Here is a 19,415-nt window from a genome sequence, read left to right as displayed (position 1 = left end):
AGGGGCCACTCTGTCTCAAGTCAGTTAAATCAGTTAAATCCAACCCAGAGCTGTTTTGAAGAGAAAAAGGAAGTGAAGACATCTAAGGGTACAGAGCGAGCAAGACGCATCGTTTTTTATAAAGAAAAAAACGATGTCAGAGAGAGAAGAATAAAAGAGTAGGTTAAGTCATCAGTCAGCTACTCTCTGATTTACATGCAAGTTTTTAAGGCACCACTTCCATCTTATTGCATGACTATGTTTTTAGATTTATACAGAAAGGGGAAATGAACTGAGGTTAACAATGTGCACGCCAGTGAGTAAAACATAAAGAAAGGTCTTAACATGTTCTCTAAACAAGGTTCGGTTTGAGTTTAAAGGTTTTTCTTCTGTCTCTCCCTCTCTCTGCCGTGAGGTTTTGGAAAACATTTGCATGCAAAAGTGCCAGAAAGAGTGTTGTTTTTCTGCCTGAAAACACAGCTGCTCTTAAAGTTTTGTAAAAAAAGTTGTCACCACAAAGGTCCGTGTGAATCTTTGTGTGAATCTTCTGCAGCTCAAACATGTTAAAATATATATATTTTTTTCTTTTGAGGGAGAGAGGAGAGGAAATACGGTTAGACAGATAAGTATTTAAATAATCTCCTGAGACAAGGTGTCAACATGTCTCTTTGGGCCAGGTGGTGGAACAGGTATAACTTGTAACACACATATACAGTACCACCCAATATAACACCCATAAGACACACATATTCACTCACACACTTCCACCAGAAGGATATAATCATGATTTAAGGGGTGGCCACCATTTAAGTATCCTCTTCTCATCTCTCTTCTTCTCTCATTTCCTCAACCACCCACTCAGAAAGAAAAAGGCGATTAAAGGACGTCAGCATTAAAGTGATTTACATTCTGTAAATTGCACAATGACTTTAAAATGGGATGACTCAAGCTAAAAGCATGATTGTGTAAATGTATTGCGAAATGACAATGGACCAGCTGATTATGCATGAGCTCTGCATGCCAAAGCGATAGACTTGGGGCATCCTACAATGTAATCTAGGTTGACGTCACTTTCTCCCAATTATATTCATTTCCTGTACCTCCCCACCCTCTATTTCTGTGTATATGATAACTTAAAGTGAAATGCTTCCAGGCTCAAAAGCAACATATTCATAATCCATTCCTTTTCCCTCAGGTGTTTTCACAACCGAGATGGCCTTCTTTGACAACAACATGACCAGCCCTACCAACGTCAGCGCCTTCTACTGCCTCTTTAAAGAAGACTTTAAATATATCCTCCTCCCTGTCAGCTATGCCCTGGTTTTTGTGATTGGCCTGGCGCTGAACGCCACAGCGTTGTATGTGATTGTGTTCCGCACTAAGCGCTGGAAGCCCTCCACTATCTACATGTTCAACCTGACCATGTGCGACACTCTGTACGTCCTCACTCTGCCCTTCCTCATCTACTACTACGCGGATGAGAATGACTGGCCCTTCAGCGAGCCGTTCTGCAAGCTCATACGCTTCCTGTTTTACACCAACTTATATGGTACGGAGATGGCATGGCACAGACTCATACAATACAACAATACAGAGAGTTTGATATATGATATGTTCCTGTTAAGGCAGCATGATATACCACAACACGATACAACATTATACAAATAGAAAAAAAAGAGTATATTGTATATTTATCACTCTGCCAGGTTCAATTCTGTTCCTGTGCTGTATCAGTCTGCATCGCTTCGTAGGCATCTGCTATCCGGTCCGCTCCCTCTACTGGGTCAGCGCTCGTCGGGCCAAACTGGTGTCTGTGGCAGTCTGGGCCTGTGTTTTACTCTGCCAGGCACCTATTCTCTACTTTTCAAGAATAAGGTGAATTAAATTTGTATATTTGTCTGTCCCCTCCTTCTTTTCCCTTTATTACTCCCATACTAGTCTCTACCAAGTCACACCAAGGAACCTATCTTAGGTTGCCTTAATGGGACACACTTAAATGAACACTCCTTACATTTCTCTATGATTCAGTGCCAAACAAGTCAGCACTAACATTTAATAATCCTCAACAACTGTAATCTCCTTTTCAGGGATAGGGAGAATGCGCGCATCTGTTACGACACAACTAGCCCAGAGCTCTTTGATGACTTCCTGGTGTACAGCTCAGCCGTGTCAGTGCTCATGTTCGCCCTGCCCTTCATGGTGGTGATGGTGTGCTATGGCCTCATGGTGCGGAAGCTTCTGGAGCCTGGCTGGGGGTCCGAGGGGGGCCAGAGCGGGGGCATGTCGGCCCAACGGACCAAGCAGAAGTCGGTTAAGATGATCATCGTTGTGCTGGCAACGTTCATGCTCTGTTTCCTGCCCTTCCACCTCACCAGGAGCCTTTACTATTCTTTCAGATACCTAAGGCAGGTGGATCCATCACAGGTGAGGACAAACACTTTTATAATAAATGTGTTCTGATAACTTTAAGAGCTCGGTGTTTCACATTTTTTAAATGTTCACCAGATCAGCTGTCAGTTGCTGGAGGCCTCCAGTGTGGCCTACAAGGTGACCCGACCTTTGGCCAGTGCCAACAGCTGTGTGGACCCCATCCTTTACTTCCTGGCTGGGCAGGACGTCCGCAGTAGCCTCTCCAAGAAGATCAGGTCCACTTCATCGAGACCAAAAAGAGTGAGAAAACGCTTGACAACTCAACTCTGATCCAATACCTGAAACTACTTAGGTTTGGTTCAAATGATAAAGTTTGTGGGGACAAGTTCAGTAGTTATTGCTGGTCTCTTGTGGGAGATGTGACAAACCAACACTGACAGACGCTGCATTCAGATCTCCATCTTTGACCAGTAAAACTGCATGTTCAGATTTGACCAAATTAAATGTGGTCAATACAGTTATGACTGAAAAATCATGTAGCACATTTCTAACTTAAGGCATTAATGGTCATAAAAGGATTTTAATTTGTTTTGTTATGTTTGAACAGTTCAAATGTATGGAAATAACTAATTTACATAGTGCTCAATAGATATGGCTTTTGTTAATGATTCTCCTTGACTCTATTGCTGCAACTGATGTTTGTACAGGAACAAGTGGGTTTTCCTAAACTCACCGGACTTTCTGTATATCAGACAGACCGAGGAGGGTAAACTTGACCACTTTGTGGCCTTTACGACTTATGTTGAATGTGCTGCAGCAGTGTATTTGTGTGTATCACTGTGTGGTAAAAAATGTGAAGGAACTTAATTTTTTTTAGAATAAACATGTATAAATGTTAACAAAATTGTTGGGGTGTTACATTTTTATCATTTTCATGTACTTTATTATATTTGTTTAATGCCATAATTTGTATCAAGTGGCTGTAAAATGAGACTCACTATAGTTCTGTGAGACATTTTCTGAGAAGAGCAGCTGTAGAAAAGTGAATGTTTTCCTTTAATTTCTGTTTATTGATTCTCTCTTATAGGTAGGGTCTGATTATACAGCTTTAGCAGGGCATTTGAAACCAGTAAGTTGGTCATGAGTTTGGAAAGAGTTAACTGTGATTTTATGGGTTATTAACCTTAGTTGTAGTGTAGCTGAGCCACTTGGTAAATGTCATTGGTAGTGGCTCCACTTGATTTACGTTATCTGTCGTCATTTTATCAAATGTACACCAGACACCACTAGAGGGCGACACTGTCAAACAAACAAGCCAGTCCTCTACTTATGCTGCTTTTAGTTTCAACAACTTCTTTGGATTTGTTCCCCAGATGTTCACTCACACATTCACAAACAACAGCAGACAAACGGCAAAAATCTACATCATATAAACAGCAAGACAGCATTTAAAATACACTTCTTTATTTCAAGAGTAAAAACATCATACAGAAAAATGTAATATTATAAATGCAACCTACAAAGTTGATGAGATGAATTTTTCCTTCTTACCAGCAAAACTTCAGCTTGAAAACATTTAATAATAATCCTAATAATAGTAATAAAAACAGATAAAAAGAAAATGTGTAACTGCTGCAACCAATAAATATCCATATTGTTTTCCCTGTAACTTAACAAGAAATATGAATATGAGTAGATAAATATAGTAAACTCTTTAAAACCCATGAGGATGTAAACTGAAGCCAAGTGAGCTGCATGACTTTGAGGCATCTCAACCACTAATCCACTGCAGCCACTGGTTGGGTTATTTAATTAAACTGTAAAAACTAAAAATGTGTGTGTGTGTGTGTGTGTGTGTGTGTGTGTGTGTGTGTGTGTGTGTGTGTGTGTGTGTGTGTGTGTGTGTGTGTGTGTGTGTGTGTGTGTGTGTGTGTATGTATTTATGTGGGAGTGGTTCCTTACAGTTATGGAGATTGCATAGCTGGAGTCTGGATATGTGTACTTGTGTGTTTAGGTTTATAAATAAAACACAAATGTTGCACTCAAATGGAAAAAAACAACAACATATATTGTGTTGAGTTTAACCAGAATCAGTTTATATTTATGATGGTGTGAGTAGGTGTTTCCTACTTTTATTAAAAAAGAAAAGTAGAGTACAAGTGTCACTTATTGGTGCAGTGTAGTTGTCTTTCACTTCATACAAACTGTATGCTAAAATTATAAAAGCCAGAACTGTTTTTTATACACCCACCCATATTTACATATGTACATTAATTTACACGGTCTATTCTACAAAAGTGATATCTACCCATCTAACTCCTCCACCCCAGGACCCAAATGACAATTGGAGTCTCTAACTGCCTTTAGGATGCAGTGGTATAAAAAACACGTTTTGACCCCTGATCACCTACTTGGATATTGCTTAATGGTTGCAAATGTTAATATTAATGCTGACTGTGGGTAGGTGTACATCACTGAGTGAATGTTTCTTAAACTCTCAAAGGTTCAATGAGCTCAGTGAGTGGATGTTCTGTTAAGACATTCAACATATTCAAGGTTTAGAACCCTAATTCACCTGCAAATGTGAGCAGAAAAGATGAGCTGGATAACTTAACTTGTAAAAAATATTTAAAACAACAAAATGAGATGGAATTTGATAACATTTAGTCCTCCTAAAATATATATTATACTAGTACTGCTGTACTTCTAAATCAAGTGTCTTGTGACCAAAATCATGTAGGTTTTTATTTTAGTCAAACAAGATTTTCTCAGACTGGTAAAGACAACTTTGATACTTTTAGTTCATATGGCACTTGATCACAGACAACTTGGTTTGACATTTCCTCTTTTTTTCGTACCCGTGTTTGTTTCAGTAGCACTGCTGTTTGAGCTTTTTGAGCTACTGGAGTATGTGTTCACCTATGTGTGTGTTTTACCCCTGTTTTTTTTTTACATGGGAGCACAAATATAGGGGCTGAGAATGCACTTTTTTTATGATCCAAACTTCTCTTCTTTGTTTTCTCCCTCCCTCTGTCACAAAGTTATACTCTTCACTCTCTTTGTGTATTGGGCTAGTGGAGCAGCTGTGAATGGAGTTGAACTTCTACGATGTTACAACTGAAACATCTGTAAAGTACAATATTGTTTTTATGTGATAATAAATACAGTTATATTCCTCTCATCGCATAATAGAGACATCTTCCTCCAGCACGAGGTGGTCCTGGTGGTTTCATGGTGTCAGTCTTCTAGAAAACCCCTCCTTGCCAGCTGTCAAGTTCATGTCAAGGTCATATTCAGCTGGGTAGCGTTATAATACAGTCTCTCTGTCTCTTCACCTGAATGAGAGAGTCAAAATGTCAAGGACGTAGCAGGATGAGGACATGAAGGACAGATGGAAGAAGGAATTAAAACAATTTTCCAGATTTCAAAGAATGAAAGAAGTTGTGACAAATAAATAGCTTTTGAGCCTTTTCTTAAGATACTTAACTCATTATTCTGCATTTGGGCTGATTTCAAAGCATAAAGCAATGTCTACTTGAGGTATTTTTTTGTATAGGACATGAAGGAAATTAATCCAACAGATAGTTTTCACAGCAGGCAGGGCCACATGGTTACTGTAATAACATGTGTTTGAGCAGGCAATAGGAAAGAAGAAGAAGAAAAAGCTCATTACCCAAATCATTTTAGAGACACTCGAAACTGATTTAAACTGATCATACTTTATATAATATCCTTTCCCAGTCAAAAAGACCACATAATTCAGTCCTGGCCAGAAGAATGTAGCTTTAACTAAGAATAGTTAAGGAGGAATGAAATGGAAATGGGGAGGAGAGAGGTAATTACAGGGAGTGACGGGATAGAAGCAAAGAGAGAGCGCAACATTTGTGTTGCAGGTTTTACCTCCTGATGCCAGATGTTGAAGACAAGCAGAATGGTTTCCCTACGAACAGGGAGTTGCGTTGCTCCTGGGATGATGTCTTGGTTTCCACGGTGACAGGCTTCTGCTCAGGGATCTGAGCGACTTGAAACCTGGCGGTAAAGAAATGATCACCGTTACATTCATGGCAATCATGGAATCGGTAAGTAAGTAAGTAAGTAAGTAAGTAAGTAAGTAAGTAAGTAAGTAAGTAAGTAAGTAAGTAAGTAAGTACTTTAAGTAAAAGGAGCAATACCACAGTTTCAAAAATACAACATTGCAAGCAAAAGTCCTGAATTAAGAGGTGAACGTATAGAAGGGATAACCAAAAAATGTACATAAAGTATGATAAGTAAAAGTACTGATCATGCAACAGAAGCGCCCCTGTCATAACAATACAATGATATAGTTTGTAATAATTCAGCTCTAACTACTCATACTGAACTAATAGCCTACTGTATTTGATCTAGGTGGAGCTCATTTTAAGTATTTCTACACTTAAATCTACAACAATACATCATATTTTATCAAATTATCATATCTTGTGTAGGTTAAATCTATATCCACAAGGTAATTAATAACTAGCACTCAAATTTTTTTGTTAAAAGCTTCTCTGAAATGTAGTAAAGTTGCAGTAAAAAGTAGCAGAAAAAGTGAAAAATATTTGCATTGCATTCCTAATTTGTCATGTCAGATGTGTGTTGAGTATTCAACAATATGGACGTGTCTCACCTCCCCACAGATAAAACTATCAGCTCTCCGTCCTTCTTCTCCTTCACTTCGCTCCCTTCCATCTTTTCCTGTACAGTATTTGGCACAACATCTTGCGTGTGGTGGGTGTCTACAAACACCCCCCCAAGCAGCGGCCTCTTCTGCTGGTCGTTGGATTTGTTCAGGCAGGGAAGGATCAGGCTCTGGGGAGGCTTCAGGGGATCTCTGAGAGAATCCAGGGGAGGTATGAGGACAGGGGGCCATTTCCTCTGGGCGCAGCGGGTGCAGCGGTAGCCGTGTTTGGGGGCCAGGCCGGAGAGGCCAGAGATAGTGTGGAGGTGGGACTGATGGGGGCACAGCCTGGGGAGGGAGCGAAAAGGGGACAGAGGAGACAGCATCGGGAACCTGGGAGGAAGGGCAGGAGAGGATGAGGAGGAATTATGATCAGTTACATTATTGAACTTTAACCAACTTTAAAAAAAGTGGTTGCTATGTCAGTAAATGTCATTTATACTTGATGTCCATTCAGTGAACAGTATAATATTAATCTGATATTACCTATACTTCCATGAATTTCTGTACACATATGCACAAAAACAAAAAATGTCGGTCTTTCACTTACAAAGACCACGTCAATAAAGGTATGGGTTTAGAATATATTATTACATATTATAGATGAAGGAGAGCCAAGTTGATGTAGGCGGTGGGGATGGGGGCGGAAGGGATGGGGGTCAATCCATGAGTTTTTGTGTTTTTTTTGTGTTTTTAAGTAATTAAGCATAATGCTAAGATAAGTGAGTCTTTTAAGTTAGAAAACCTCAAAAAGATTACCTTCATCTCCACCTTTGTTTGTGAGTGTGTAAATGGAAAATCAATTAATAATTGAAATCTAAAGTTGTATCTCTTTGCACCCAGGCCTCTTTAGTGTTTGCCTTTCCATTGTTCTTTTTTTGCAGAGAAAAGCACGGCAAAAGAGGTGAATGCAGCTGTGTGTCCCTCTGTTTTACTAGTATGACCTGTAGTGACCCCCTACAGAACCTCCCACCACACACACACACACACACACACACACACACACACACACACACACACACACACACACACACACACACACACACACACACACACACACACACACACACACACACACACACACACACACACACACACACACACACACAGAGGATCTGAAAGCTGTCCAGATTTTGGTGTGCATATTGTGTGTGCGTGTCAGAATGTTCTCGAATCTAAAGCTCACATGTTACAGCTGCACACTGCCAGAGGCCCCTGAGACCTCTCACTATTGTAGATGTATGTACATACATACTGGAGTGTAAAGGATTAAATTACCATCTATATGATACTGTTAGAGGGACAATTTTGAGTATGAAGATTACGTCTCTGTCCTCAGCTGATTAAGGAAAGCCCAGTGGTGTAGACTGTGGTATAAAGCAGCATGTTGCTGGATTTGTTAGATTAGCTTGGGCACTTTAACGGCCGCAGATTCCAACCAAAATTCCAACCACAACTACAGTTTGGTTATGTTAACGGTGGCTTCAAGCCATGTGACAGCCAATAACCTTAGTGACAGATTGGCTGTGAAAGCGTCATGACTGAAGAGACAGCGGTTTACAAACGTGTCAGACATTCACTTCAGACATGCGGGAGTGAGTCATTGCCAAAGAATCAGACCACTCCAGAGCTGCACTGAGGAAATGTAGACTACATATGTTCCGCTTTGAGAGTAGCTTCCTTTGTTTTTTGTTGTAAAAAAACCAAAACAGAAGTTAAAGTTATAGAACCTGTTTGCAAAGGAAAATGTTACAAAGTGTTATATCAAGTGGCTCTACTGGGAGCTTGAGTCAAGTCATAATATTTTCTTTTAGAAACACCTTTAAAACTTTAAAGATGTTTCTGAATCTATAGGTTTATTTCATTATTCAGCTTTTTGCTTAAATTTCTGTAACTTTTGGCAAGGTTTTCTCTCTTTCTCTGCCTCAACATCCTGCCTTAAACACACATCACACACACACACACACACACACACACACACACACACACACACACACACACACACACACACACACACACACACACACACACACACACACACACACACGTTCAGGACATTGATTTGGTTATTAGAGCCTCTTGTCAGGAGCCTCCTTCCAAAACTGACTGAGCAAAAGTAGACCTTGAAGGAACAGTATATATACTGTATATTGTGTGTTAGAGTGTGTGGTCTCCTACTTGATTGATGAGCCTTTGCTCATGGCCAACTGTTTGCTCTCGTACTCCAGCAGCAATTCTTCCAGTGCAGCAGCATTTTCTGAAACACACAGAAAAATTCAGATGAGACTCAATAATGCGACAGTGCCAGTGAATTCAGTAAATAAGAATAATCAGACTTGTCTTCTGGAATGTCTATAAATAACATTGAGCTTTTTGCTTATTGGTGATTGATTGGAAAAAAATTACTTCCCTGGGAAAAGTTCAAAATACATTAACTTCTTTCACAGTTTGTTCTACTTTTCATTCTTAAGGAAATTTGAATTCCCTTTCAAAAGCAACCAATGTCTCTTTCAACTGTGCTGTGTTTGCATTTCTAACATCAACCATGTAGGATGGAGATAAGGACTGGCCAGTCTGAGCTTGCAGCAGGTTGCAAAGTGTCTGTGACATACTTTGGTGACACTGTGTTCCCCTCTAAAGCCTCAAGAAACGAAATTACTCTGACCACTAGCTTGTGAGTGATGTCACTGCTGGTAAACACCTACCTTTCTTCTCAGTGATGAGGCGAACCAGAACACTGATGGTGTCTTCATTCAGGTCGTCAGATATGTAGGGACAATTGTTACCTAAAGCACACAGAAAGACGATGTATATTGCATTTTAGTATATTGACATACGTTATGACATTCATACATATAAGACAAATACAAAAACAATGTCTATATTAACAAGCGAAATCATCTTAATATGTATTGCACTGTACAAAGTATATTGTGTTTTCCATATCAGAGAGTCAACATAAATGCCTGAATACCATATTTCGGTCACATGATGACAACTGAGCCATTTCCATGACAACCAAGAGAACTCTATCAGGTGATGAGGAACGTGAGATGCAGTTAAAATCTAGTAAGCGTGTTACATCTCGAAAATCTCAGTTTTGTTTCTCTTTGTTCTCAATAAATGCAAGTGCATTTATTGAGAACAAAATATACAATACAATATACAATAATATGAATTTAAGATTGCTTTGTCAAACTTTATTGGAGAAAATGTGTCACACATATTTGTTATATTTTGGAATATATTCTTGAAGAAGAATGGCATGTATTTCAAACTATTCACCCATATTCGCATATAAAACTTGAACATATAAACTTGTATTTATGTATACTTCAATGTACTCTATGTTCCTCTTGTCAGGGCTACTTATATGTTAAGATAGAATTAACACAAACAACGGATGGATTTGCTTTAAATGACCCTTTCAACAGAGTGAGACAGAGTGAGCAAAGTTCACACACATGTGCACACACGACGGGACTGATAGAGATGAATGTGGATGACTGAACAGAAAAGAATAGATATGCCTCCATGGAGACGACCCCCCCACCATCCCATAATAGCACAGCACAGTGAGGCAGCTGAGAGGACAGCAATGAAGGGCACAGGGGGCCCAGAATAGCTCACTCAGCGATCACAATCCATTCAGCAATGTTGAAGCACACGGGGCTCTATTTGTGTGTGTGTGAGCGTGTGTGTGAGCGTGTGTGTGAAAGTGTGTGTGTGTGTGTGTGTGTGTGTGTGTGTGTGTGTGTGTGTGTGTGTGTGTGTGTGTGTGTGTGTGTGTGTGTGTGTGCAGTTGTGTGTCACAGAGCAAAATGTGACTGTTGCCCTTGCCACATTTGTGTCTATGTGTCTTCTTGCATAAGCAGTCAGAGGCTGTTGTTAGGTTATAACAATAGCTGTGTCTCCACAGTGGCTGTTGCTATGCGAGGATAACGGCATCCATTTCACAGTGTGGCATTCATTCTCTTCTATATATTCATTCAACAGAGTCAGACCCATGCATTCAGTGTTTCAGTGTCAGCACCATTAAGTCACCAGTCAGTCACCTTGTATCTCAGATGAGTTTCAGTTTGTTCAGTTTGAAGTTGAAGCTTCAAAATTAAATAAGAGAAACAGTTTAAATTCTGTAGCCCTGTAGCGCTAACAAGGCTGAAAGTGAAAACTGTAGCAACTAAACTCTACTTTTTACTCTGCCCTTGTGGCTGAGCAGGCTGAGTAATCACAAAGTTGCAGATTGGGCTCACGACATTATTTGTCCTCTCTGTTTCTCCCCTTCAGCTTCCCTGTCACTTTGCACTGCCATAAGTCAAACTTTTCTCTGTCTGCAGCTCTGCGTAGTCAGAGTTACCTCTGCAGCGTCTGATTTCAGCTCTGCCAGGTCAAGCTTGCCCTCGCTGTAATTCATCCCCATGGGTGTTCCCCCTGAGCGGAGATGGTGAAAAAAAGTGCTGGGGTAAGAAGTTTAGCTCTAACGTTAGCCCAGTCGGGACTACTGCAGGTGGACAGATAGACAGCACCCTGCAACACTGATAGTTACATAACCACAACAGAGGGGAAGATGGAGAGAGGTATATTTTTCTCATGCAGCATCCAAAGCCACCTGTTGCCGTCTGATCATCCTCTTATTCTTCACCTTTTTACCTCCTTATATTACTCTCGTTCTGTCGTCTCTACTAACTTTATTTTGCTTATGCTCCCCTCTCTCGTCCTCTATCGGTCTCACTCACACATGCAGACTAGTTCATCACTGCACCACTGCATCATCTCTCCTCAAAGCTGTACAGGAGGAGAGAAAGAGGGATGCTGAGAATGAAAGGGGTTATAAGGTGTCACTCTATTGTTATCTGTATAATATTCTAAATTAAAATGCTTCATTTTGAATTAATCAATCATTCAGTCAAACTCACATTGAGACATAACTTTTCATGCTAAATGGTTTCATTTAGATAACACATAGTTATTTTAAGTAGAAGACCCTGAGAAGCTCTAGAAATTGACATAGCAGATTAAAAAAAAGGGATATAAAAAGAGGAAGAAGACGAACATCGCAGATAGAAACAAGGAGAGGAGAGATGAGTAAGAAAGAAGAGACATAAAACAAGAGGTGAGTACTCGATTGAATTATTGATCTTGCTGAGAAAGGAGAGATGAGTGGATAGTGTCATGTTCATATGAGTGGGGTAGGAGGTTGTTAGGAGCCAAGAAATCGAATGAATGGAGAGTAGACGGATAAAGAGAACTGAGGGGGAGTGGGGGTTCAGGGAGTTTCCCAGTGGGCGCAGGGACTTGTTAAGTTTCACAACAAAGTGCTCGGAGAGGAAGAGACCAAGTCAAAGCTGCAAACAGAAGGCAGTGATCTTTGACAGAAAGACTGTTGCTATGACCTCTCGGAGGCCCGAACTCACAGCTTCACAACCCTCCTCTTTGTAGCAAAAAGGCACAAAGTACAAAGCAGGTTCAGTCAACTACGGGTGAACAGAGATGAAACGAATCCCAAGTAAAGGATATTTTGATATTTGCATCTGTGAAAAACATTTCTGAACGAAACTTTTTAATCCTAATGATGTGATACTATACATTATCATAAGCAGCAGGTGTTTCGCAAATGCAAACAGTATCTTGACGTGGGAAGTGACAACAGAAAGTCTGATCTGTTGAGGCGGTAGCTGTGCTCTGAAGCTCCTGATGCCTGGCACAATGTATGGCTACTTGGCTGTCACCCAGCTTTCCTCTGAGCCTCGCACCATCAGGTGATTGAGGGGAAAGCCGGCTTAGCCTTTCAATCTGTTTAAATGCTTATACACTAAATGACAGTAACTGATACACAGACAGTAGCACAATAGTAAGGAAAATAACGTTTGAAAGTGTAATTTATTGGTTGTTTAGTGTGATGAGATCGTTATGTAGCCTCTACAAGGCAATGGTTGTTTAAAGGAATACACTTATGTGCTTTATTACCGAGAGTAAGATGATAAGATGGATATCTATTTCCAAACAATAAAGCAAGGGGAAATATTATCCTGGCTCTGTCCAATAATTACAAAATACACCAACCAGCATCTGTTAAACTCACAAATTAAAACGTAATATCTTATTTGTTTAATTTGTGTGAAAATGTCAATTAATTGTTTAACATGTTAAAAATCAAGCTTCAGAGGTTCTGTTAGGCAGCTCTTATAATTTTCTAATGGACAGAGTTAAGCTAGCTGTGTCCTCCTGTATCCAGTTTCTCTGTAAACTAAGCTAAGCTAACCGGCTGCTGGTGGCTGCATGTCTAATGAACAGATATGAAAGTGGTATCCATCTAATCTTACGCTCTGTAGGAAAGCAAAAAAGCACATTTCCCAAACAAACTATTGCTTTAAGCTATGTCTACTTTTTGCATGAGGCAACCAAGTGAATACAATAGTTTTCAACGTTTGCGAAATTGAATGAAACCTCTCTGACTCACATTTTAAGTTTGTGCAACTGTAAATGATTCCAAATGCCTCACTGCAGTCAGTTTATCAAAATGTCACATGATCGATGTGGAAACGTACCAGGAACACTTCCCCCCCAAAAAAGCTGCTTGAATCAATGCTATAGTAGATGATGTACACCATGTCAATTGAGGGTTTAGTTGGTATTCAAGCCTGAGAACCACACAGGTATAGTACATCACATGCAATAGACACTTAAAGGAAACATGGGTGTACTTGAAACATTGTGTGCACAGCAATGCAGGTCTATACAGAGAGTATCGATGTGTCCGCTTTGATATCAAGATTATACCCTACAAACACAGAGTTTCATTTGGGTCAAAGATTGAAGCACTCCAGCTCTATGAAGAGTCCTCCAGGACAATACGACTTTACACAAGGACAGGCATAACGAGTTCTCACGTTACTCTGAGACTCTGCAAACCACTAAGAGCAGGAGTGTAACCCAACACTTGTGTCTCTCTCTTTCTTTCTCTGCGCTCTCTTAAGATTTCCATTAATTGATATCAGTCACTGTTTCGGTTAATACCACCCCCATCCTTCTGTCCCTCTCATTCCTCTGCCCTACCCCGCCTCTCTTCATACTTCTTTCTGTGTTTACCCAAGTTAGTTTCTTTCTTACGTCAGTAGGGCGAGTGAGTGGATGGGAATGCTTTTTTTTCTTCCCCTTTTCAGATAGGAAAATTACAAGGATAGCAGTGCATGCTTAGAAAAACACAGCATGCTCAAGAGTAATGACCCCTGTAAGGTCAAAGTTCAAAGAGAAAAAAAAAAAAGCCTCGTAGCCATGTAGACTTGCGTGCAGTCACATCACAGAGCTACATGGACTGTGGCTGCACACAAATACACTTCGCTTTGGGCTTGGCTTGGCTTTGACCTGACTCTTGACAACACTAAACCACATCTTGTGCATGCGTGTGTGCTAATTTGGCATTTTTATGAGCTAACTTGACAACAACCTGAACATAAATGACAAATGACAGTGTCAGTAATCATTCACTCTGCTCGCCCTACTCTCTGCTATTTTTTACTGACTTTTATTTTCTTCCTTTTCTCTTCATGTCCTGTCTTTTTGCAATAAGATAAGATAAGATAAGATAATCCTTTATTAGTCCCGCAGCGGGGAAATTTGCAGACTTACAACAGCGTAGAGTAAAGATACCTGTCATTTGATCGCTCTCACCTTCTTTCTGCGGCGTGGCAGTTTCTTCATCCCCTCCCTCTTTGTCAGCACTGCAGCGGTATCCCTTCTTCTTCAGGATGTTGCAGATGAGGATACCCAACAGGCCCATCACGCAGAAGATGGGCACCAAAGCAAACACGGCGTACTCTGCTGTCTTCTCCTCAGCGCTTCGTACCACTGTGCCATTGACCACCCCTCCTGCACCGCTGGATGGACCTTTACCCACCGTACGCACTGCTCTGACACGCAAAGATGCTGAGAGAAAGGAGAAAAAAAGATACAGAGAAAATGTAAGAGCATGGTCTTATCTACATGAAGAACAAATGATGATTGTAAATTGAATGATTGACTAGCAGCATGTGAAGTTAAACACATTTTCAGACACATACAATAGGATACTGCTTACATTTCACACACAGACTTTGGGTAGAAACGTCCACTTTGGCAGTGTCGTGAAACCTGCAAATGTAAAAAAAGAAAAAAAAAGAAAAAATGCACAATTAGGGAGATGGACGGAGAGAGAAAAAGAAAGTGGAGGACCATTCTACAATTAAAGATTGAATCAGCACTTTTAGCATGTGGCATTTAGTGTCCTATTGTGCTTGATGTCGCCTGCCCATTGTGGTGAATGACGTGGTGTGTTATGTTTCATCTTGTTTTGAAGACACAGAAAATCACAGGATTTTTTAATTTAGAACCAAAAATGTTTTTACAAGGTGCATGTTCGAACAAAACATTTTCAAGCCAACAGTTTCATTTAATTGTGGGTAGATCAACAAGCAGACAGGTAGGTCTTACCCAGTCAGACAGGCCCCGCAGACAGCATCTGAGATCCCAGTGCCAGGGGTTGCAACCTTACGGCTGAGGATCTTGCAGGATGCGTGTGGGCGGCAAAGCTCAGAGTCAAATGTGTCTGAAAAGCTTCCAGGTGGGCACAACTGACATTGTACTTCCTCTGTTGGACTTTGGATCTGCTCACAAGCCTGGAGTGACAGAGAACACTTCTAAACTCAAGAATATTACGTAAAAGCACAGAATGAAGCATCCCTCTAAAGTTGTCTAAGGGTTTCTGTGTTAACTGGAATTAAAACAAGACATCTTTATTCTTACACTTAAATAGCTTCATTGACTTTTCCAAAAAGAATAAATACAGGTATGCAAGTAATGAATGTTAGTTTTGTTTTGTCAGTAATAGCATGTGATCTACTAAAACTTCATAAATACAACCTGCAACAAAAGAGAAACATGACACACCTTGATAAAAATCCCCCCTTTGTCATACACATTTTCCATCACTAAAGATTGATTTATGGAGGCAAATAACTTGGTTTACTTTGAATGTGGTGACTCTAAACAGAAATTATAAGGTAAGACAGGAAAATAAAATCTCTGGTTGGGGGCTTTATAAAGTTAATAGGTAGGTGATGGAAATTAACCACAGTGATCATTACATATATATTGCTATATAACTATACATACATACATTCAACATTTGGCTGTAGCTGACATGACACAACTCATTTGCACTCTCTATACTTTACTTACTTTACTTAACACTGAATCCCTTGATAGCAACAGATATGTTAACAGCAGAGATATGTTGTGACAAAAATGTCCCTCAAAGTGGGTTGAGTTGTTATGAATCATTTTATTTCAGTTTGTAGTCTCACCTTTGAAGGCTCCTGGCCAGCAGGGCATTGCAGACACACACATCCTTCCCCCCACCGACACTGCACTGCTGCAGTCCCACCACAGCCAAACACCTGGAGCGCACGTGCACACACATGCTCATGAGTCAGTGGAGGTTTGCAGTAAAACTGAGTGCACACACTTACTAAATCATGAAGCACACATGCCACCTGGTCTATAAGGAAACACAACCTTTTTTCTTTTTTTGCATAAACACACAGGTGCACATATTTACCGTGAGAAGGACGAGAGCTGAGCAGCAGAGGTGGTTCCTCATCTTCTTCAATGTATTCTACTATGTTCATATGATCTAAAGAAGAGAGATGACAGGAACATATTAGAGACTTTATTCCATTTTAAAACATGGTCCGGTTCGTATAAACATGGGTTTTAAAGTGCATTATAAAAATCAACCTTGTCCCCTCAGTCAAACACAAATGTGCCCTTTCTTTCAACATCATTTATTGACCTCTTAAGGACGTAGGAATATTTTATAGCCCTGTACGTATGACATATAACAATATGACATACCATAAAACAACATAATAGATGACATTACAATACTTCTGCCACGCCGACACACGGTGCATAAGCATGCACACTCACACTTTGCCACACACGCTCACAAAAACACCTGAGTCATTTTTTGCAACACATTCAAAGTGCAGGGACTCGAGTGGCAGAGAGGTAAGGAGCAGCTGTAAATGCTGTAAATAACATTTAACATGAATCAGATTCTTTTTATGGACAGGAATGAATGAACCAGGGCTTTTCTGTGGCTATTTTGGGGCAGTAGGCACTCGCATACATATTTAAAGAAATGATTCATGCAAACATATTCATTTGCCAACTCATGCCTACTTTTTCAATGCTTGAATGCTTGCTGCTCCTGGTATGAGTATAACTGGTCATTAGGGTAGGTCCAAAAAACGTTTTTTTAATTTATGAATGTAATCAAAACTAAGTGATATAATGATAGAGTTAACAGACACATGAAGAGATGAGGATGATTGTACTGCTTCATTTTGCAGTGTTATTGGAAATAAATCTGAGGAAAACCTCAAATTTGAGTCAGATTGTATGACAGCAATGCAATGTTGGTCGGCAAGGTATTTATCACTGCCCCTTAACTGATGCTTTAATATAACTTCATGGACAAAGATAAAATCCAACCTGAGGTCCCCTATCAATGACAAATACTTGGGTCCATTTATAACAGTCTGACACTTGTACTGTCTCACCTTCACATTTGAGTTTACATAATTGCTTAATGTAACATGCCAAAATCATGTAGTGTCAACATATGATATTTTGTTACATTAAAAGGCAGCAGAGCAGTCAGCAGGTTGGCCAACATACATGCGGAAATATAAGATACAATTTCCTAATCTCCATTTCCAAGACAGACAATCCAGAATCCTAAAAAAATCACGTTATAACAATTTCTCAAACTGCTGTGACATAAAAATTATTATCTGAAATCCCTTCTTCCAATGGGTGCCCTACAACATCCTATTAATAAAGCAACCGTCAAAATACATGTAACCAAGACCATTATTATCAGAGAGGCAACAATGTAGCTGACAGATTGGTTGGACCCAATTTGGCTTGTAAGAATCAAACATAGTAAAACAGCTACTGACCCAAATGAAAACATAAGAAGCATTTGGAACATATGAAACAAAAGAGAAGATAGGAGAAAATAACACACAATGATGGAGAAAGACATTATGGCTAAGGCAGAGTTAAAGAAAGTAAGAATACAAGACAGAACAAGAAAATGGTAAAGAGAGGAGAAAGACAGAGCAGCATACTTACCCCAGACTTGCAGCTGATTGGCACAGTTGCCTTGGCAACTCAGCGTGGATGCTGTATATGCTGCTAGAAATGCTGAGTCAGGACCAAACTCAAATCTTTCTTTCTCACAGCTGTCTACACAAACACTTTATAAAAGTCCTATTTGGTGCCACTTGGACACTCGCAACTTACTACTGGACTTCACTACTGGACTTCACAGCTACAAAAGTAAAATAAAAAAATCAGAAATTACATAAAGTTCTAAATGAAAACAGAGTTAACACTAAAATGCAACTTGAGAAGTCAGAAGAGTCACACAAAACTCAAGTCCAGTGTAGCTGAATGGAGAGTTAAATGTACCTGCCTGTGTCTTATACTGTCACTCTGACCACAGACACACCCCTGACATCCTTGGGACATGCCCATTGTATCACAGCTAAAGTAGCATGTGTGTGTGTGTGTGTGTGTGTGTGTGTGTGTGTGTGTGTGTGTGTGTGTGTGTGTGTGTGTGTGTGTGTGTGTGTGTGTGTGTGTGTGTGTGTGTGTGTGTGTGTGTGTGTGTGTGTGTTGTAAGTGTGCGTGACAAGTGAGGCCACTTTTAATGCACCTCATGACTACGCAGCAAAAAATAATGTGTTAAACATTAGTTAGCAAGAAATCAACGCGTCTCCACTCTAACCCATTCATTCTCTTTCATAAGTGTGGTCAGCACACAAAGACACACAGAGCATGCACCTATGCAGCATGTCACATAATTTTTCACACTTTATTTGCGCACTAATTTATACTTCTTTATGCAGGTAACACACATACAAACATACGTACACACACAAACACATCTGGAATGCCATAACATCCAGCCAACACCAAGCTGTGCCTTACACAAACAAGAAAAAAAATAAAAATAACTAGTTTATGATTTTGGTACAGCAAGGCCCTCATGCCAATGACAGGCTACTGAAGCATAATTTCAGGGAGGAGGAGAAAGATAAAGCAAGGACAGAAAAAACACTAGTTTGAAAAAACACTAGTTTGAAAAAACGACTTGAGGGACTGAGGGACCGATAGAGCTGTAGAGGAGGAGAAGAGAGAGAAGGACAGAAAGAGGACAAAGTAGTAGGGAGTGCTAAATACTTAAAAACTTCAGCCGGATAGCATGATACAGTATATATAGAAGCATTTATTAAAATGCCATACAGAACAGAGCAAG

The 19,415-nt window shown here is 40.0% G+C and overlaps 2 protein-coding genes across 2 annotated transcripts; one reads left to right on the top strand and one right to left on the bottom strand.

Moving 5' to 3' along the window:
• The first annotated feature begins 1,191 nt into the window (after positions 1-1,191).
• LOC129094662 (P2Y purinoceptor 2-like) lies at positions 1,192-3,206 on the top strand. Its single transcript, XM_054602926.1, has 4 exons — positions 1,192-1,528; positions 1,686-1,854; positions 2,067-2,403; positions 2,485-3,206. The coding sequence occupies exons 1-4, from the start codon at positions 1,192-1,194 to the stop codon at positions 2,677-2,679; spliced, it is 1,038 nt and encodes a 345-aa protein (XP_054458901.1). The 3' UTR covers positions 2,680-3,206.
• A 3,039-nt stretch (positions 3,207-6,245) lies between these two features.
• relt (RELT TNF receptor) lies at positions 6,246-16,713 on the bottom strand. Its single transcript, XM_054602948.1, has 9 exons — positions 16,644-16,713; positions 16,390-16,482; positions 15,518-15,702; positions 15,126-15,178; positions 14,720-14,974; positions 9,754-9,834; positions 9,227-9,305; positions 6,998-7,381; positions 6,246-6,378 (listed from the first exon to the last, which is right to left on the bottom strand). The coding sequence occupies exons 1-9, from the start codon at positions 16,683-16,685 to the stop codon at positions 6,246-6,248; spliced, it is 1,305 nt and encodes a 434-aa protein (XP_054458923.1). The 5' UTR covers positions 16,686-16,713.
• Positions 16,714-19,415: the final 2,702 nt, after the last annotated feature.

Source organism: Anoplopoma fimbria, chromosome 1 (genome assembly GCF_027596085.1).
Source record: "Anoplopoma fimbria isolate UVic2021 breed Golden Eagle Sablefish chromosome 1, Afim_UVic_2022, whole genome shotgun sequence".
Lineage (NCBI taxonomy): Eukaryota > Metazoa > Chordata > Actinopteri > Perciformes > Anoplopomatidae > Anoplopoma > Anoplopoma fimbria.
This window is presented reverse-complemented; position numbering and strand designations above follow the sequence as displayed.